The sequence below is a fragment of the Aulonocara sp. 'chitande type north' Nkhata Bay genome, linkage group LG16 (assembly GCF_057382095.1).
Source record: "Aulonocara sp. 'chitande type north' Nkhata Bay isolate Kocher_YH1m ecotype deep benthic linkage group LG16, A_spYH_male_GT1.1, whole genome shotgun sequence".
Taxonomy (NCBI): Eukaryota; Metazoa; Chordata; class Actinopteri; order Cichliformes; family Cichlidae; genus Aulonocara; species Aulonocara sp. 'chitande type north' Nkhata Bay.
In genome coordinates this window covers 24,476,792-24,498,493 of record NC_141359.1, presented here as the reverse complement: position 1 = coordinate 24,498,493, position 21,702 = coordinate 24,476,792, and the positions used below count along the sequence as shown (strand labels likewise).

Genomic DNA, 21,702 nt, shown 5'->3' with positions numbered 1-21,702 from the left:
TTACAGTTTTTTACAGACGCTAGGACACATTTCTCAATACTTAGGTCACTTTTGCAAAACACTTCACACAATCCTCCTAACTGACCGTCAGCTTGGCAAAGCAGTTCATTTCACATTCAAAATGCACTACAACTACCAAAACACTTTATTCAGGTCTCAAATAAACTCATTCTTCCAGAACACTAGCAAAGGTTGACAGCCGACAAACACACTTTGTCACCCACAAAACAATGACCTAAAAAACACTAACAACATGTAGCATTACACAGTGTTTTCTTGTGTAAAACAAGGACACATCTCTGTTTATAATTTCAATATATGTTACTGGAATGAATCAGACATCATGCAGAATTCGTTAATATTTGTTTATGTATTTTTATTTTTTTGCACTAAGTAATCCCAAAATACAAGAATTTGTATACACACCATCCACTGATACACATACAATAGTAATGCTATTCTACTCGGTCTTCTCCATTTGGCCACAGGTTCTCATCCACATCACATCTCATGTCATCTTGGGCAACACACCTAGGAAAGAATCTTCTGGCATGCCAGAATTGAAGGAGTTGAAAAATTGAAGGAGTAACACCTGTGTAGATGTTCATCTACAATGAGAATCAGCTGTGGCTGGTTAAACTGCATTTTTAGATTGGAAATATGTTTCAATAAAATATTGCTGTTGGATTTTGCTGTCTTTTCAAGTTTTGCATTGTGTTATTGTTTTGGCCATAAGTTTAACAGTTTTGAAAACAGTATGTAAGCACATGCAAAATGTCCTGTACGTACAAAGATTTTTGGCAGTTGTTGTGTCTGAGTGAGAAGATAATTCATGAAATTTGAGAGATGCAGTCATTGAATGCATTTTGTGCCAAAACAATGATAACTGGTCCTCAGTTTGGCCCACATAGACTTCTGTTGTGCTCACTGTGTGAGGAGTTTTGCAAACGTGACCTAAGATATTGAGAAATGTGTCCTAGCGTCTGTAAAAAACTGTAAACCTGCTTATTTCAGCTGAGACTAAAAGATATTCAGTTTCTAACGTGTAATTATGACACTGATAAGTGATTCAGTGACACACTCCGCCATCATGGCCAGAGGTGGCGCCGTGGAGTACCACCCTAACCCGGTGGGGTTCAAACAGAGGCAGCTTTCAGTCATCAATTGACAGAGCAGAGAGGAGCCTAATTTTGGGACGGTTGGGCAGATCTGTACGACGCTGCAATGCTGCCGCAGGGAGGACGCTCTGCTGCTCACGCTGCACTTTTATTCTTCGTTTATGTCCTGGAGGCAACTTTTGTGCTCGGCTTTAACCTGGACACCGATCATGTCCTCAGGAAAGACGGAGAGCCTGGGAGCCTGTTCGGCTTTTCTCTGGCCATGCACCGGCAGCTCAACCCGGACAAAGTCATGTGAGTGATGTCTCCAGATGTTCACGTCTGTAGAGCTGTCTGAGCTCCTTGGAGCACCTGAGCGCACAGGTTAATTTAACAAGCAAGTTTAGGGACTTTTCTGTCAGGTGGCATCAGCGCAGAAATTCAAATGTGACTGGAAGTGCTGTGAGGACTGACTGGCTTACACTCTACCTACTTTCTGTTTAAACTTTAAATAATGAGAGAAAATAACTCTTTAACCCTCTCACGTGTTACAGTCGTGCGTTAGAGCAACTTTCTAATACAATGTCCTTTAACTTTATCTTTTTTTTTTTTACCCAGTTTTCCCCAAACCCCACAGGGTTTCTCACACGTTTTGTTTCAATTCTCGGTGATATCAGCAGTTTCCCCGCTGATACTTTGAATATGAAGTAGGGAAACAGCCAAAGGATAACAAGTGAATTTACAATGCTTGTAGTGTCATGCAAATGTGCCTGCAGGGTCAAACCGAGGCAGCACTGCGAGGAGAGAGGTAATAGGAAATAAAAGGGTCTCAGGATTGCTTTGCAAACGAGTGGATTTTTCAATGTACATAAAAAGGATCGAAGCTATTATTCCTGACATTTCATTCACCGATTACAAACTGCCAAAAAATTTCCATTCAAGATGCTATAATAATGTGGCTTTCATTATTCTCTTGTCTTTTAATCTTCTAGGTTTCCTGTTATCAGCTTTGTTTGCTGGCGTTCTGCACGATCCTGGCAGTTTTTAGATTAGATTAGATTTTTGCTCTTGTGAGACAATTAAGAAGAGAAATCAGAACATGCTGACTAATGCAGCCTCACTCACATGTCAGTGAGTTTTGTTTGAGCAGTGCAGAAGGGGCAGAATCGACAGCGGTGTAGTGACCCTGATCATCCTGCCTCCTCAGTGTTGAGAAGAGGGTGTGGTGTATAAAAATGCTGGCACTCACGGGACCCTGCAGCAGCATGTTGAGAAAAAGAGATCAGGGATGAGAAGCCCTGATAACACGTTTACAAAAAACCCAAGAGATTCCTCAAAGACGGCAGAGATTACTCTTAAATTGTGTAATTTAATCTAACTGCTGTTTTGACCACCGTGCCAAGACAGGTCATGTTGAAGTGAAGTTTTTAAAGCTGGATTTTTCAGATCGCTTTTTCACAAACATTTCTTTGTTCACAAAGAAGCATTCAAACTGAAAAGAGGAACTTTAACATTTGTCTGGCTTGGCAAGTCTAAAGGGAGGGAAAAGTCATGAAACTGATGTCATATTTGTCGGGCAAATAGAGCCTTGAAATGTGACACTGGCTTGAGAGTTTGTTTTCAGCCTGTAAAAGTCTGGGGAGCGTGCCTCTTTTACATCCTGCTCAGTGAGGAAGCAAACCTTATTTAGGGGAGGAAAAACCAGAGCATCTTTTTTTATGTGAAAGGAACCTGAATATTTCAGGTTTTGGACTGTTGTTTAGACAAAAAATAAAAGCTTATAGGGAAAGCTGAGTGATGTGAGCATTTTCATATAGGAAATGTTTTCTTCCTAATCACCAAGCTCAACAGCTGTGCAGAAGTAAGCGCACATCTACCTGACAAGAGGCCTGTGCTTATTACAGGATGTAAACATAACCGCCTCGCTTGGTTGAGCTGTAAGGGCAGCAAGCTGCACGTTTTCATATGCTTGTCAGATATAGTTTGCAGTAAAAAAAAAAAAAAAAGAAAACAGTACTCACAACAAGGTTTATGGAGCTTCAAGTAACTTGGTTTCATGAGCTGTTTTGTGTATTCAAGAGAACTCCCTTCAAAACAGTTTACATGTTTAAATAATGCCATAGAAAATATGCACTGCTAAAGAAATGTATTAGACCAGCTCTCGTAAAAACTAGAAGACACAAATATTTCAGAAATCTTTAAAAAACTTGTTTAAAACTAAAAATGATCCAAATTCATGTTTTCATACCGAAGTTTGAGTCGGCATGTTGAACTCCTCTGATAAGTCAGAGATAAAGCAAGCATAACCACTTGAACCACTCAAACAACTTCTTCTTTGCAGGAACCACTTTTTTTTTTCCACATGTGAGCTAATTAATATTTGATTTAGCATTACTTAACCAGCCACACCCCCAACCACAGGGGGCCACAAACCAGTGTACTACCAGTGCCCATAAAAGGGGAGGGTTGTGCCAGGAAGGACATGCTGTGTAAACTCAAAGATACGCATCATCTGTAAAATTTCCATGTTGGATCAATCAAAGCCTGAGTAACAACAGCTGTCACTTGTGCAGCTGACCAGCAAGATGTTAGTGGAAATTGTGCTATTGTTGGCTGAAGACAGATGAGGACATGCATGGGTTGGTGTGACACTGGAGGAGGCTAGGAATAAGGTGAGATGGAGGTAGACAGTCCACTGTGGGAGACCCCTGAAAAGAAGAAGATAACTCCACAGAGTAAGAATGAGTCCTCCTGATCATATAAAAGAAAGATATGTTTATGGTTTTATGTGGTTTTATATGGTTTTATTTAAAAACTGACTTAAATAATTACTTTGTTGTTTTAGTTGACAAAACGTACAAGCACTGAAGTGACTCATTAATTGGAGCCCTAGTTACAATGAGCTCACATTCTTCAGCTCTTCTTGGTTGAAACTTCAGACACTGAGACACTGAGAAAGTGTAGCTGTACGGAAATAATAAAAGGACAGTAATGACGTAATAAACAGCAGCTCAGTCATGATCTTAGCTCTAGATCCTTGTGTGACCCTGAGATAATCAGTCAGACGAGACAAGAGGAAGCTCAGCAGAACAGCAGAACAGCTCTGCGTGACCTAAAGCTCTGAGGACCTCTGAGCCGGCGAAACCGCAAGTCAGGGATGCGTCACGCTGTCCAACATCCGTCGCTCCCGATTTTTTACGAAAACGTGTCATGACAATCGCCGGCAGCTGCAAATCTCTGCTGGCTATCACTACTTACTGTGCATCAGTCTGATTATGATAAATCATATGTGACGAGAGGAATGCTGGACTTCACTGGCTCTTTTTTAGGCCCTCTGCCCTGATGAGCGGTAGATGTAACTCCTCTCATGCCAAACCTACACAGGCTGAATTTCAGCTAAAAAAACACATTTTTTTGACTCTTCTGATGATTAAAGTGCTGGTGAATTTAATAATCAGGAAACCATCGCGTTGGTTAAGTATAGTCATAAGGTGTTTTGTTTTTGTTTGATTTCTAAAGAGATATTTAAAGCAAAGTAGACTCTCATTTCCATAAGTCACTGAAAGTATTGCAAAAAGTTGCTATTTGGCATTTTGATGCCTCTTTCATGAGTAATATGTTAAAGATGGTTTTAACATTCTCTCAATGAAACCAGACTGGGCATGCACGGCCATCTGTGCACATGTAACCCGATAGATTAAACGCATCAGTGAATCATCAGTGGAGATACTCCAGTCAAACTTCACACCAATGTCTGGCTAGTGTCAAGATAACAGATAAGTGGTCAATAAACAGACCCCCCGAAAATCCTCTAAAAACTTTAATCTTTACTTAAAGTTGACACGATTCTGTGATGTGTGTCAGCCAATCACAGGTCAGCAACAATCAGTGTGCGATGTGTAAACTGAAACAGTTGGAACAGCTGTGAGTTTCTTCTTGCTTTGAGTGCACAGCTGTGAAGGCATTGGAGCACATCTGTTAACAGAGACCAGTGAGATCACTGTGAAAGCCAACACCCGCCACTATGCATTTACGCCGCAGTGAAAGACACCCCACATGATGACTCTGAGTGGGACATTTTACATCTGACATGGTTACATTTTTCCTCAGTAGCCCAGAAAAAACGAACAAACTTTCACACTCTTTCTTCATTTCTTGTTACTTACATACACATGCACATCCATGATGCTAATATCAGCATGTGTGGTCCCCGTTTCGTTGATTAGGCTGTGTTTTTGGCAGTTTACAAATTGGACCGTGCAAATTCTCACATGTTGCTCAATATGTTTTTTGTACTGAGTCTATCCTCATCTGTTCGGTATTAGTGTCTTTTTACTGTCCACTCTCAGATTAGGCTTTTTCTTTGCAGCTCTGCCTACATTCTCGTCACCTCCTCACTGTCACTGTTGGGGGTCTTTATTTTACAGGAGCCATTCATTAAAGCTGCGAGCTGAGGATGCTTTCTCAGTTTAGATCGATGTACTTGTTTTCTTTCTTGGTTGTACACAAAGGCCTCCCACTTCTGTTTCTATTCTGGTTAGAGCTTTTTATGCACATCTTCAGAAGAAAGTTCTGTTGGCAATATCATCACATGCACCAAGACTGACAGATACTCAGCTAACTACGTTGTTGCTTCTTTAATCATCAGTTTTCAGCTGTGCCAACATAATTAGCTTTTTAAGGTGATACAGTTGAATTAAATAACATGATGTGCTACAGGAACATAGGAATGATGGATCTTGAAAATGGGCTTCCATAGGCACTAGATATGTTGATATTCTGTTAAAAATGTCTTTATGACTGAAATTATATTTCAGATGGAAAAACAAACAAAGCAAAGTGAGGGGTTGATCCTGACAACTACAGGTCATCAGTCAACGAGCATTCCCTTCATATTCCTTATTTCTAACACTTAAAATGACCTTTGTTTACAAAAGGGAGTTAATGATTTCATCAGCGTGGCCAGAAATGAGTGACTGAGCAGACTGGCAGAGAAGCTGGCGGTCCTTTGCAACCACAGGTATCAGATGGCCGATAAAAAGAAGGCAGGTTTTTCTAATATACTAAATATAGTTTAGATCTGAACAGGGCAGGAAATAAAACATACCACAAAGGAACAAGTAGGGGAAAACTTTTAACATTACATTTATTCTTTTATTTATTAAGTCATACCTTTTTTTGCACTTTTAAAAAAAACCCACTTTATGGTCTACTGTGTTGTGTTTTGTGTGTTTTAGTTGTGCTTAGGTCCAACATGTGACCGTTTCCAATTTCATTGAACCAAGTATGACTGTGCAATGAAAAGAAAGTGTTATCTCTTATCTTATGTTACAGCAGCTGCAGAGTGTTGCTTAAAGAGCTCACAAACACAGTGGCAAACACACCAACGTCCAGCTGCTTTTAAGATTTATTGAATGAACATGCATTTAAAATAACTTTGATATTTCTTAGTTTTATCATTTACCCATAATCCCAAACTGTAACAAACTGTAAAGATTCCTTTTTAATATTTGCATGTCGCCGGGCTTTGTTTGAGAGGATGTTTAACGGCTCGGTTAGGAGGGTCCGTGTTGAGCAAATGAAACGCAGCGGGGCCGACCCTACAGATCAATAGGTGGGTCAGAGTCAGCTGCAGTGAGGAAGAAAGAGAGGATTTCCTTTCATTCCTTAAAACAAATTCCTTCATTGTAAGCTTGATGGTCAGCTAACATGTGAAGTGTTTAGATGACTGTTAGTGTAAAATGCGTCAAACTATTGTTTTGGTGCCAACTGGTCCCCAGTGACTCACATCCTGTAGTCTGATGTGTTCTGTTCACTGGCACACAGTTACAGTGTGTTAAAGTTTAAAATCAATCAAGCCTGAATATCAGACATCTGTATCAAATGGCAAGTGTCACAATTTTCTGTTAAGAGCTGTGATTTATGTTAAGATTTTATCTATTTGTCTAAATGATAACAATAATATCATCCACTGTGTCTTTGACCTGTGCAAGTACCACAACACTGAGTGGAGGGAAGAGTTGTGGTTGAGTCTTGATGCATGCTCAATCATCCAGCTAAGGAAATCCCTGAAAGTTGACGTAGCGTTTTAAGGGGGAGAAACGCTTCATCCAACCAACTTCTTCAGTCTGTGGATGAGGTGATAGTATTTGTTAAAACTTATATGGCATACTGTTATATATGATGTGATTTTACTTGATCACAAGTAATAACCTTTATTTCCTTTTATTTTTAACAGGCCATCTCAGTTGTGTGCTCAGTGTTACTTTTAGTGCAGGAAGTGGTTCAACCCCACTCTATCTGATCAAGACTGCTTGTGGTTTTTCTCCCTCACTTCCTTGCACATTTACTTGACTCTGACACTGTGTAAAAAGTCACACAAAGCAGGTGCTCACTGCATTTCATACCCAGATACAGTATCTAATTGCAGATGCACTGCAACTGTATTTGAAGCTGCTGAATGAATCCTAAAAACGTTTTTAAAAAGTGTTAACAATTACATTTTCAAGCCAAGTAGTAAAATGTACTTTATGAGAAGCGCTGTATATCAGTGTATTTTGTACAGTTAATTCATAGAAATTTCATGTTTTTAGACCCTTTCACTTTCTTCCTGAAATAACTGTAAAACATGTTAAAAAACGCGTAAAATGTGACCGTTGCACACTGCACTGCACAGGAGGGACCATGATTCATGTTCAGTAAAAGCTCGAAAGAAAAACATAAAAATATTCAGATATATTTAAGTGCAAATGTAGGTGTATAATCAGCATAATCACACCCAGTCTTACTATTTCATAGTCCTGTAAAATAACCTGGTCTGCACATAATTTTTGGCAGAAACAGGCTGGGTTTTTGAAAACTATTTGTTCATGCATTTGTCTGTGTTTCTTAAATCAATCTGTAAAAAGACAGTCTGTTGAACCCCAGTGACCTGTGTGTTGGTGCTGCGTATGTCATCGTACCGGCTGCTGAAAACATATAAAACACAGAATCTCTTTCTGAGATGTTAAAAGATGTGTGAGTCTCTGCGACAGTGCGGGGTTTCAAAGGGAAGTGTGTTTAGAAGAGAGCAACAACCACAATACTGAAAAGCAATAGTCTGGTTGAGTTCCCCCTTGCCCTCTGCAGGGTGTGAAAACACTAGTTTATTGCCATATTTGGAACTTCTCTAATTTTTGTTCCTAAAAAATAAAAGATGCTCCTGAGAGCCAAGAAAACAAAAATGTTTTGATGTTTTATTTTATTGTAAACAGTTTAAGAATTGTATTGTAGTATTGTAGCTTAAAGAAACATGCTTTTCAATTGTCAATTGTTATTTCTTTTTGATCTTCTGCTCCTGGTAGTGGACGTCTGGTGCTGCTTGATCCCAGAAGGATATGATGTAATGATATTGTTTTCATTTTTGTCTGGCTTTCTGGTGAAAGTTCTTTTTATTTTACGAATTTTAAAATGAAGCAAACACATCTGAGCATTAAAACATTATTTTAACAAATAATTTCTCATAGTCAAGCTTTTGTTAACCGGCATTCTGCATATCTGATAGTCACCTAAAGCGGGGTTGTTAGATCATGTCACCCATTGTACTAATAGCGATCATGAAAGGTATGACAGAGAACTGAGTGAGGCAGAAGGGAATTTACTCAGAATTGTGGAAGTGGAGCCATAAATTAGCCTCAGAGATAGGCATACTAGCACTTGAGGAGCCCCAGCAGGGCCAAAATGATGACAGCTGTCCTTTAACCATCAGTATTGCACTCATTTGTTGTTTCCCTTCATTATCACTGTTGATGTTTTTATATGTTTTTATATGTGTGTGAAATTCTACAAGCTGTGGCTTTGTTGAATGGTATCCCAGCAAAGGTAACTAAAGCAACAGTTCCCAAACTTTTTATGAAATAAGTTTTGGATTAAATATATTTCTGTCTTGTTTTTTGTGTGTTTTTTAGGGTACTGATTGGTGCACCCAGAGCCCGGTCTTTGCAAAACCAAAAAGCCAATATCACTGGAGGCCTGTATAAATGTGAAGTCACCCAGTCTAGTAATTGTGAGCGTATCAAATTTGATGATAATGGTGAGAACTCTGCCTGCATACCTACCTAAACAAAATCCACTGCCTTTGTAATTTTGACAATTTGTAGAAACCAAGCTTTCCAAGTAAAATGTTCAATTATGTCTGTTGGCAAATTTTCAGCGGATCTGAGACTTGAGAATAAAGAGAATCAGTGGATGGGGGTGTCAGTGAAGAGTCAGGGACCTGGGGGGAAGATTGTGGTGAGTCAAACTAAGTATTAAAACCATCGTTCTGTGGATCCTCGTGCCCTGGTTCAGTAAAGGTCTTACTCGTATCTTTTTCTTCAGACATGTGCTCATCGCTATCAGAGGCGTTTGAATGTGAATACTCCAGAGGAGACTCATCACATCCCCGGACGTTGTTATATTCTGAGTCAGGACCTAACCATTGACCCTCAGTCTTCTGAGGATGGAGGTGAATGGAAATTCTGCGATGGCAGACCTGAAGGCCACGCAATGTTTGGAACATGCCAGCAAGGACTGGCAGCTACTTTCACCAATGACTACCATTACATGGTTTTTGGAGCAGTGGGAGCTTACAACTGGAGAGGTCACTATGTGATTGTGTCTTTATATGCTGTTTATCTTCATTAGAGGATTTAATTTTTGTACATGAATCTCATTTTTTAATCCTAATTTTTCTCATCACTTTGTGCTCTTAAATCTAGGGATAGCGCGACTGGAGCAGAATAACAGTACTTTTCTGGACATGGGAATATTTGATGACGGCCCATATGAAGTTGGGAATGAAAAAGTCAGGAACCCTGATTTTGTGCCTGTACCTGCAAACAGCTACCTCGGTGAGTTGAACACCCACAGATATTTTTTTTTCCGTCACTTGTTTGATGTTAGTTCATTAATTTCCTCAAGCAAACGTGAATGAGCTAAAACAATAATGTAAAAAAGAGTGAGCCAAAATTCCTTTAAAAAGATGTAAAGACCAATATGGTCATACGGAAATATCCAGATAAACAGAAGTAACTTTCTGGGATTTCCTTACCTGGATGATTATGCATACATGAAGATATTCATCAAGTTATTATTGCTGCTACACGTGATTTTACAAACTACTGAATTCTGGGGTGTACTTAGTTTTTCAGAGGACTTCAGAGAGACCTGTAAAAACTTTGGTTTTCATATCATTGTATAAAGGGGGTCAGGGGGTCCTTTGTCCCACTTTGGGGGGAAACTCCCACTGGGTTTAAATGTGGGACTCTCCGCCATTTGACCTTAGAACTGAAGAAGCTTCTCGGATGAGAGGTGAAACGTCTTCAAGCAACTTCAAGAAGTCCAGACACTTTTCTTGCAAGCTCCTTTGACTACGATGACCTGGATGACTGAGAACCTTCACAGACATTGTATAAAAGTACAAAATTAGGCTTACCAAGCAAGCATGTCCCTCAAACCTGCTCAGGCCAACATCGAAAGAAGAGCTTTGATTGTCCTTCAAGAAGCCTGGAGAACTATTTCTGAAGACGAATTAGAGAAATTACAAGAAAGCTTGTGTCAGAGAGCTTTGAAGAGTAAAGCTGGTCATACCAAGCACTGACTTTCAAGTTTGTTAGATGTTCAGACTCACATGTTTCGGCCTTAGATACTATATTTCCATGTATTTTTGTGTATGTGTCAATAAACTGCTGCACCTACTTTCCATTTTTCTCGCAAAATATAAAGCAATGAGAGGTAGCTCAACACTTTTGCACAGCACTATAAACCTACTTCATTTAACACACTTTAGGATTCTCCCTTGATTCGGGACACCACATCACCACTAGGGGTAAGCTGACAGTGGTGGCTGGAGCGCCCAGGGCCAATCACAGCGGAGCTGTAGTCCTGTTCAAGCAGGACATGGTAGCAGGAAACCTCTCAACGGAGTACATTCTGCATGGTCCGGGTCTGGGATCCTGCTTTGGATACGACGTGGCTGTAGTGGACCTGAATAACGATGGGTGTGTAACATTTCTGACTGCCTTTGGGTACATTTATTAGATTGTTCAGAAGAGTAGACTCGATCCAAACTTAACAAGTCACAAAAGAGTATAAAACACATAAATTTCAGATTTACACAACTTTCTTTAATATCACTTCATTTAAAAAAATATTTTCCGTTTTTAAGTACTTTTAATAGCGTTTTTTGTTTTTTCACTCTATGTGATACTAGGTGGCAAGACATAGTAATAGGAGCCCCTCAGTTCTACATGAAGGGTGAAGACATTGGGGGAGCTGTTTATGTTTACATCAACAATGCAGGAGTTTGGGAAGGAAACACTCCTGTCCGTCTAATAGGGACCAAAGACTCGATGTTTGGCGTGGCAGTAGAGAACATCGGCGACATCAATCAAGACTCATATAAAGGTGATTAAGCTGACCTTTTTACGCTGTGTTTGTCTTGTCTTTGTCATTTGCAGTCACATAAATTGTGTTTTTTCCTCATACAGACATTGCGATTGGAGCTCCGCAGGAAGATTCTGGGACAGGAAAAGTCTACATTTATCACGGCTCTGCACAGGGGATCAAAACGACCCCTGCACAGGTGGATATTTGTTTAGAAAATTATATTACATCAGTGTTTTGTTACAGTCTGAATGCTTTCATGAAGTCTGGTTTATGCTGTTGCAGAACCATGTTGCTAGTGATAAACCTCTAAAGCTAGCTGCCAAAGTTCAAAATGACTTTTTTTTTCCACCAGCATATTCCTGATGAACCTAATAACGGCTCCAAATGAATAAAAGTGTTTCTCCATAACTGCTGGACTTAAGAAACATCGGTTTGGTACAGTTTTTAAAAAAATAATAATAAGAAAAATACACGGCTACCCCTAATAGTGAGCCTTAACAGTCTTGGAAAAACAGGATTTTGCATCTGAAATTTTTTTCAGACTTGGGATCAAGAGATAGAAAGCCTGTGCTACAGCATTTTCTCATTATTAATATTTCTTCTTGCTCTTAAACTCAGACATACTAAGGTAAAGTAAAATCTTCAGCTAGTTTAGCTGCTAATTTAAAAAACCTCATTGGGACAACTTTGTCTTTACCGTGTTTCTTTTCCTCGCTTAATTTCAGTTCCATCTTTATTTTCCAGATCCTTTCAGGGAAAGACCACAACATTCGATTTTTCGGCTATTCTCTTGCAGGAAACATGGACCTGGATGGTAACTCTTATCCAGACTTGGCTATAGGCTCTCTGTCAGATTCAGCTATGATTTACAGGTAACTGTGGCCTTAACCGTTAGTTTAAATTTAGTTAAAGTCCTACTGACCTCAATCACAGTTTTATTTAACCATCTTTCTTTTAGAACAAGGCCAGTCATTAGCCTCAACAGTGTTGTCAAAGTGTCTCCAAATGAAATAAGTCTTACAAATAAGACGTGTGGGGACCATGTTTGGTAGGTGTTCTTATATTATTATATTCAAATAGACTTCAGAGTGAAAACTTTCTTTTTCCTAACAATATCTGTTTTCTGTCCATAGTTTCACTGTGATGGCATGCTTTTCCTACAAAGCTAATCCTGCATCTTATAATCCAAAGCTTAGTATGTAAAAATTTATTACATTATTTTTCCATTTTCAAATTTATTTTTTTCTAACATTTTACTTCAACACTGCAGCTGTTAGCTATTCTGTGGAGGTGGACAGAGCTCACAGGAGAGGACTGACTTCCAGAGCGATGTTCTTAAACGACTCCAGCTCTGAACTAGAATACCAGTTCAACGGCACCTTAAAACTCAAAGAGCAAAATCAGCAAAAGTGTATCAAACTATTAGCCAGACTTAAGGTAAATCAAGTGTCACACAGCTACATCACTGAGAACAAGCTAGAAGCCTCTCTCAACTTTAAACTGGAGAAATTATTAAAAAAATGAAGACATGGACGTTGACGATAGTAATAACAATTTCTTGGAGATGTCAGTATTCGAAAAATGACCGTGCATGAACATATGTAGTGCTAACTTTGAGGTCATTTATAATAAATGAATAGTGAAATTATATAAATCAAAACTGTAATAGTATATATTAAAACAGAGACAGTAACAGTAAATCATAATAATAAATGCATTAAAAGCCTTTTTTTGTGATTCACGAAGGATAACATCAAGGACAAGATGCGTAGCATTCCCATTGAGGTGTCGGCAGATATAAGTACAAAACAAGAGGAATCAATCAATGGCCTCCCTCGCATGATTCCCATTTTAGACGCCACTCAACCGAGCAAAATCATTTCTGAGGTAAAGGCAACTTCTAAATGTAAACACTAAAACTCATTGTGTCGAGTTTGTTATGTAACATTTGTATATTTGTCGTCATTTCCTGTTGTTTCAGGTGAACTTTCTAAAAGAAGGATGTGGAAGCGATCATATTTGCAAAAGTAACCTAAAGATGAATTATAGTCTACACTACAAAGAAGCCAACAAAGAGGAGTACCCCCCGTTAAATAAGAGGTTAAAACTCATTCTCAGACTGTAGTAATATAAAGTAGCATTGATTGAGTTTTGTAATGGGACCAGTTGGACTTTAAAACCCACACTGCTTTTTCATGCTTTGGCCTTTTGGATGACACACATCAAAGTGAATGGTTGAGTCTCACTGGGCCACCAACCCTACTTAAGCTCAGACATGCTGATTGCACAACATACACAGTTTGCTACACGATTGTTATCACTGAAGAAGCATGTTTTCTTTGTTTTTGTTTTTTTCATCACTGGTCATGACTGTGTGTCTGCAGCAAGAACGGCATCCCAGAGTTTATTGTGAAATCCCAGAGGAAGGACTTGGCTGTGTTGGTGACAGTAAGCAACATGAATGGTGACGATGCTTATGAGGCAAAGCTGGTGGGGACCTTCCCAAATACCATGTCATATTCTGGAGTCCGCACCGATCAAACAACAGTAAGTCGACTGTAAAATTACTTTGTTGTATTGTAAGAAAGTTACAAAATTTAAAGTCCTTTACCTGCAATTGATTCAAGCCCTAAAAGCATTAATCAAAATACTAAAAAATGACTTCCACTGTGGCTTAAAATACCTGGAGCATTTCCGCTGTTTAATATGCAGGAGGTATGAATACACAGTATATGGATGATGATGATGAGAGAGGTGGGCCTGGCAAGAGGAAAATCCAGTATTCAGATAATTAAACACAAATCTCTGACTGATTGAATCCATGACAGTGACTGCTTGTTCCACTCTTCTGGCATATAAAAAACAACGTAATGGGACTGTTACGGGTTTAAAAGCTTGGCCTTCTTTGTATGGAAGCCCGTTTCCGCCACTAAAAAAAAAAAGGATCCATAACTCAAAATTTCGAGTTATTTTCTCGAAATTCCGAGTTATTTTCTCAAAATTCCGAGTTATTTTCTCGAAATTTCGATTTATTAACTCAAAATTTTGAGAAAAGCAACTCGAAATTTCGAGTTAGCGCTGCCAATCAGTAATCTACGTGAATGATGTCATTTCCTTGTTACCCAGAAGCTGAAGCCCTCAGCTACAAATGCTACAGCTAAGCTACTGGTATTACATCCAGCCGTGAATACACAGATTGCTGAGTGTTTTCAGCCTGGCTTCACAAATGATGAAATCCCTGTGTTATTAGCTGAATCACATGGTGTTACTATCAGCAAACGTACTTGCGAAAGCGCCAATTTGTTGGGATCCGTTTTTGAGTGCGCGTTCCTCTGCGCCATATGCTTCTGGGTAACAAGAAAGCGACCTCATTCACGTATATCTTTGATTGGCAGAGCTAACTCGAAATTTTGACAAAAGTAACTCGAAATTTCGAGTTATGGATACTAGCTTTTTTATTTTTATTTAGTGGCGGAAACGGGCTTCCATATCTTTGTGCATGTTCTTTAGCGTTTGTAATAGTTTGCATGCTAGCAGCTAAGCTCAAGTACAGTTCTACATCATCAACAAGAGAGTCGCCCCCTGTTGGCCCTTTGGAAAATTGCAGGTTTAAGGGGCTTTACCTTTTCTAAAGCCTAGTGGCTACATCCATCTTTTATATACAGCTTATGACCGCGTCATAAAGTAAATACTTGGATATATTACACACGTTTTCCGATGTGTTCTTTTCTAGATGGAAAACCTGATCACCTGTGATGCAAATGTAAACAGCTCTCAAGCAGAATGTGAGCTGGGAAATCCTTTTAAGAGAAACTCAAAGGTACAGAAATGTCACGCTCCTGCGCTAATGCTTTCTAAGACACTTGGCTGTTGTAATTCATATGTAAGAAATGCTACTACTTTTTCACAAGGTTACCTTTAAAGTCATCCTGAGTGCTGCGCATGTGACTTTAGACACCACTGAGATTGAGATCGACCTGCAGCTGAATACGTAAGTAAAGATGCTGAGATTCGCTTTCTGTTATGTGCTGCACACTTTCAAACTGGAATGTGTTATTGTTATTAATATTACTATCCTTTTCGTTTAGGACCAGCTACCAAGAAGCAATCCATGTAAAAGTAAAGTGTAAAGTGATCATTGAATGGCCTTTGTCTGTCTCTGGGTAAGTTTGTTCTCGCAGAGATTCCTTGACTTGTTTGACTTCACCTTTATACCTATACAGGACCTCCAACCTTCTCGCTTGTTGTCATCAGGGAAGCTAATCCTACCCAGGTGTTTTTTGGAGGTGTTGTGAGAGGAGAAAGTGCAATGAAGTCAGAAGAAGAAATTGGAAGTTCGATTAACTTTACTTTCACTGTAAGTTCATACATTTCACCTATTTTTTTAATATTAATATTGTTTTCATAAAACTTACTGGTCACTTTATTGGGTATACCTGTTTGTTAATGCAAATATATAATTAGGTACTTACATGCGAGTATTGTTGCTGACCACGTCCATACCTTCATGATCACAGTGTCACAAAGCTCATACCCTCTCAAACTGGTTTCTTGAACATGACAATGAGGTGATTGTACTCAAATGGCCTCCAAAGTTACCAGAACTCAGGCCAATAGAGCATCATTGGGATGTGATGAAACGGGGGATTCAGATATCAGATATCACGTCAATATGGACCAAAATCTCAGTGTTGAATATTTCCAGCACCTTGTTCAAGCTATAATATGTAGATTTAAGACAGTTCAGGTTAAGGGAGATTCAACCCAGCGCTAGCAACGTGTACCTAATAAAGTGGTTGCAATGTTTATGTGAAATTGCAGAGTTGTTTCCTGTTAATTTCTCCTCCAGATAAACAACTCGTGGAAGCACTTGAAGCCTTCTTTCGAAACCTCACTAAACATTTTTTGGCCCAAAATTCAAAAAAATGGGAAATGGCTTCTGTACCTGATGAGCATCACTTCTGAAGGACCAGAGAAAATCCATTGCTCCCCTAAAACTGAGATCAACCCTCTGAATATTGCTCAGGTAGCATATTTAAGCGTTCAGCTTCATGTGTTACAGCTGAAATTAGACCACTGATGAATGGGCCATTATGACACGCCTGCCCTGTTTGATTCTGTGTTGAATTAACGAGATGTTCTTTCAGCAGTCCTCTGTGCATCGAACAAAACGAGAAATTATGAAAGAAGAAAGAAAAACTGGTGGAAAAACGTCTTCGCTGAAGGACAAGAAGAGAGTTTTTGTAAGTGATATAAATGCACATGCACAGTTTAATAAAAGTGTTTATATGATGTTTAACTGTGTATTTGCCTACTAGTCCTGTGAAGATGGGATGGAAAAATGTGTGGTGTTCAAGTGCCCCCTGCAGGGGCTCGATGGTACAGTAGTCGTATTGAGATCCCGTCTGTGGAACTCAACCTTTATTGAGGTAATAAACAGCATTTTTATTGTTTTCACATGTCTCTTCATGTGAGATAAATCAAATCTCATGATTTTGCTTCATTAATAATTGTTGTTTTTTGCACACAGGAGTATGCCCCTAGTTCAACCTTGTCAGTAAAAGCCACACTTGAATTTGATACTCAGAGGGAAAACGTCATACTGACCAATCAAAACACAAATGTAAGCAATTCAAGCTGCATAACGACATTAACCTTATTGCTGTGTCGGTCCCAACTCAGTCTCTCGGATTTCCTCCCTTTTATGTTTTTTTCCAGGTGAATGTGAACGTGTCTCCTGACGATGAAGCAGCTAAGTATCAGGGAGGAGTTCCCTGGTGGATCATCCTGGTGGCAGTTTTCATAGGACTCTTGATTTTGATTCTACTGGTTTATCTGCTGTGGAAGGTGAGAACATGGATGTCACACCTACAGTTACACAATGGACATGGATATGAGAAAAGAACATGAATTTAGAGAACCCCTCGTGAAAATTAGCCAACTAGAAAAGGTAAATGAAGCCTGAAAATAAAGCTAAAGATACTTAAAAATAACATTTTCACCTTTTTTGCTAGATTTTTATGCTCTGATTGCCTTTCTCGGTTTGGTTTTATTGTGAGTATATGAGATATCGATACACTATATGGACAAAAGTGTTGGGCCCCACCTCTTATTCTTTGAATTCGAGTGTTTTCAGTCCAATCCCCACAGGATTATAAAGTCAAGCACCTAGCCATGCAGTCTGCCTTTGCAGACATTTGTGTGGAAACATGGCCTGTATTTGTATGGCGCTTTACTTAGTCCCTATGGGACCAAGACACATGGCTTTCAAAACAAGTATTTCGGTGCCTTGACATTAGTTGCCAGCCTAGCTCTGGTCAGCTGTAATAAAATCTGCCAACCGGCTCCATTAATAAAAACTTTCCCCCTTTTTTCACTTTACAGAAGGTGAAGTGTAAAAATGAAAATTCACTCTTTAATTATGGCAAAGAGCTCTGCACTGGAGAGCTTGTCAGCTCTAAATGATAGTTTATTGTTAGATTTGCATTAAAAGTTTCCATCCATATAAATCTGTTATTTGGTGACTAAAATACACTGTTGGGTAAACTCACTCAGGGTCTGGGTGGGTCATACCAAAACCTGGACATATAACTGATAATAAAACTCGCCACAACACAGTTTTAAGAAGGTGTAAATCATAACCCGAAGTTTAATATTTTCTACACGTTTGTTATTTGTCATATAACATCTGCACATCAACACTGGACTCCGGAGGAAGTATTTGCTTTAAAAATGTATGTTTGCTCCTGCTGGACACGTTTGTAACACTTCACCACCCTTGCTCCTCCTCAGTGTGGTTTCTTCAGGAGACCATCTAAAGACCAGTACAATGCTGCATATCAGAAGGCAGAGATCAACATTCAGCCATCTGAAAAAGACAAACTCAGTGCTGAGGACTGATATATGCTCTCTGAACGTGGGTAAAGTCAGCATGGCGTGTGGTTACTGCAGTGACTAATGAACTTGCTTTTAAGCAAATTCTGCTGACTTGTTGAAGGAAAATTCAAATCAGACTCATATTGCACGTGTTATTTGTGGGGAAAAAGTCACTTTGCTCCTAAATTGAGTGAAATAGACATGCTGAAGAGAGATATTTTTCGTCTACATAAGAAAATAAATGTATATATATTTTTTTATTAATAAGCTCTTTGTGCAATATGGTTCTGTGGATTTTTCAAGAGTAATGCATTTTCTCGCCAGTAGACTTACTGGTTTCCCCTAGTGCTTCTGCAGGCGCTTTTCCTGACATCCCTGCACCTGTTCTGCTGCAAAAGTCAAGGTTGCAAGCATGCTCTGTTGCCACTGAGCATGCTTCCTCAGCATTTCTGCACAGCTCCTTTACAGACTGTGGGAATATTGCTGATACATTTTTTTTAAAGTTATTAATGCATTGTGTTTTCTTTAAAATTTCTCTTTCCTAGTGTGGATTCTTCAAACGCTCCAAAGAAAACGACAGCGTCCCTCGTTACCACGCAGTGCGGATAAGAAAGGAAACTCTTGAGCACAAAGATGGAAAAGTGAAACATGATCCTTTTGAAAAAAAGCAGTGGATGACGACTTGGATCGACAATGAAAGTTACTCATGACCTTTTTCTGCTCAGATGTTTGAACAAAGACAAAACTGATCTTAATTAATAATTTCATTAACATGTTGCTCAGATATAGTTTTTTTTATTGCTAAATGCAGATAATGCTTTTTACACTGTATAGCCTATGAACTATTTTTTTCTAATCGTTGTATATATTTGAATATGTCTGCGCATTTTATATTTATACTTTTTTTTTTGTTGAAAAAAAGAAATCAAATCAAGCAACCAAAGTTTTATTCACTCATGTCTGAAGCCAAATAACAATGGGCAAAGTTTACTGCTGTTTTTAAAGTTGTACTGTCTCACTGGAGGCCTGAGGTCTGTTCACAGAAGGTACAGCCAGTCACTGTAATATGAATGTAAATGAGGTTTTTTTTCTGTGAATGGTAAGTATGTAAATTTTCTGTTTTTTCTTCTTTGAAATGACATTTAGGTACATTTAGGTACATTGTCTTGTCACAAACAATAGATATTTGAAAATAACTGTGCGAGTCTAATGTGAGAGCAGCTCCATTTTTCCTCTCTGCTCACATTAGCTCACCTTGGTTCTCACATATGAACTCCATCTACTGTACTACGAGCCTCACTTTTTGGTCTCTGTGGGGAATTCAAAGCGAAGACGGTGAAAATCAAGTGAAACGCTTTAATTCAAAATGCCTTAAAAAAAAGTTTTTTCCAAGTAAAATAAAAATGCTTAAAGAAAATCTTTTCCTGTTGAATTTTCTTGTCATGAACATATCTGACATGAAAGCAGGACTGAAGTCAGTTATCTTTATAAAGTTATTTCACATTCAGCTGTAACAAACTCCTTTCTAATAGCGAGTTTTCAGATAGTCAGAAATCCAAACACATGAAGTATCTGATTCAATTCAATCTTATTTATGCACTGCCAAATTACAACAACAATCACCTCAAGGCGCTTTATACTGTAAAGTAGACCCCACACTAATACAACGGGGAAAACCCCAACAATCATATGATGCCATATGAGCAAGCGCTTTGGTGACAGTGGGAAGGAAAAACTCCCCTTTAACAGCAGAACCAGGCTCGGGGAGGGGCGGCCAGGGGTGGTTGGGGTGATGGAAGGAAGACGGGATAAAGACATGCTGTGGAAGAGAACCGCAGATTAATAATAAGTAGTGATTCAATGGAGGTGTATAAACACATGGTGAGTAAGAAAGGTGTCTGAAAAAGAAATACTCAATGCATTATGGGAATCCCACAGGAGCCTACACCTAATGGAGGATAACTAAGAGAGAATTCAGGGTCACCCGATCCAACCCTACCTGTATGATTTAGCAAAAAGCAAAGTTTTAAACCTGTTACTGAACAATTAACGATTAATTCATTTGCAGGTTTTGCAGGTTTTACTACTAAACGTAGTAAAACCTGCAAAACTACCACTGCCACTGCTTTTATGTTAGAACATGCATTTATATGTACTGTGTTTGGAGATATCACAACATGAAGAACTTAGTATGTTTTAAAAAGTGTTCTATAAATAATGGTATTATAAATTATTGTTCAGCACAAGATCTGAAAACTCTTTGCTGACGATAAGAGCCCGACTGATTTAGCAGCCAGTATTAGTTATCTGCTGATCTATCCGTATGAGCATTTTTAATGGCTGATAAATATAAATTTTACCCTTTAAAGTCTGAACCATGAAGCAGTTGTTAGAAAACTCTCATTTTTGAAAATCGAGTTTCTAGCCATTAAAATTTTTTTTATTAAATATTATTTTGCATACATGAGTTTTGATTTGTATTATATTTTCTTCATTTGCATTATTTATTTATTTATTACTTCCAGACCCATTCTGCCCGACTCTTCCAGCCCAGTCAGGCAGAATGTAAATGAGTAATTACATAAAACATAACAAACAACTATTTATGGCACTAAAACTTGGACTCTACTGGCAGAATCACTTCCTCTTAATAAAAGCTGTAAACTGAAGAGTTAAGAGGCTTCCAGCACAATTTGTCTGCATTTTTAAAAAAATAACCAGCAAATGAAAACTGAAATCTTAGCTTGGCTATGATCATCATCAGAAATGTATGGCTTTGCAAAGTGTAAAAAGTCCAGTGAAATCACTAGTTACTCCAGATTTTCAATGAAATGTGTTTTGGGGCTCTTATTGTGGTGAGCCCAGCTTCACTACACAGGAGTAGAAATTGATAGAAAGCTTTTTTTTTTTAACTTGCTTTTTAAAAATAAATTTAATTGGTTTTTTTTGTTTTTAAAATTCAGTTTCATTTTGGTTTGATTCCACGGTGGGTTTCCTTGCTTCAGTTTAGCTGTCATTGTTTGAAAGTCTTTAGTTTTTATTAGTTTGGGTGTTTTTAATTTGCATATGTCAGAGACAAGATTTAGGAAAATCAGTACAGGTAATACCTTAAAAACAGAAATCTTTGAAAGCAGTTGACTTTCAGTCTTGAAGGCATTCAGAGTCTCGATAATCATCAAAGTCTCATCAGTTGTAATATTGTAATAACCGATGCTAAAACTAAGATTTACAGTAATTGTTTACTTTTCAGCTAGTAATAATTTCTTGAAAGTTTTTATTATAGTTATAAAAAACTTTTTTTCTTGTTTGGGATCCAGAACAA

At 38.5% G+C, this 21,702-nt stretch overlaps 1 protein-coding gene across 5 annotated transcripts; it reads left to right on the top strand.

Annotated features, from left to right (window-relative positions):
* Nucleotides 1-1,168: 1,168 nt before the first annotated feature.
* Nucleotides 1,169-19,782, top strand: itga6a (integrin, alpha 6a). 5 transcript variants are annotated; one of them, XM_086266935.1, is made up of 26 exons: nucleotides 1,169-1,412; nucleotides 9,044-9,168; nucleotides 9,289-9,368; nucleotides 9,456-9,717; nucleotides 9,836-9,967; nucleotides 10,906-11,116; nucleotides 11,329-11,522; nucleotides 11,606-11,700; nucleotides 12,249-12,376; nucleotides 12,463-12,552; nucleotides 12,638-12,699; nucleotides 12,775-12,941; nucleotides 13,251-13,391; nucleotides 13,486-13,604; nucleotides 13,889-14,051; nucleotides 15,238-15,324; nucleotides 15,416-15,495; nucleotides 15,593-15,667; nucleotides 15,759-15,861; nucleotides 16,354-16,530; nucleotides 16,652-16,747; nucleotides 16,823-16,933; nucleotides 17,035-17,127; nucleotides 17,223-17,351; nucleotides 18,297-18,420; nucleotides 18,926-19,056. In XM_086266935.1, the coding sequence occupies exons 1-25, from the start codon at nucleotides 1,225-1,227 to the stop codon at nucleotides 18,402-18,404; spliced, it is 3,216 nt and encodes a 1,071-aa protein (XP_086123061.1). In that variant the 5' UTR covers nucleotides 1,169-1,224; the 3' UTR covers nucleotides 18,405-18,420; nucleotides 18,926-19,056. The 5 variants fall into 5 exon arrangements, with proteins under 5 accessions (XP_086123061.1, XP_086123062.1, XP_086123060.1 ...); XM_086266936.1 differs by having other exon boundaries at nucleotides 18,297-18,424; nucleotides 18,926-19,051; XM_086266934.1 differs by lacking the exon at nucleotides 18,297-18,420 and having other exon boundaries at nucleotides 16,655-16,747; nucleotides 18,926-19,782.
* Nucleotides 19,783-21,702: the final 1,920 nt, after the last annotated feature.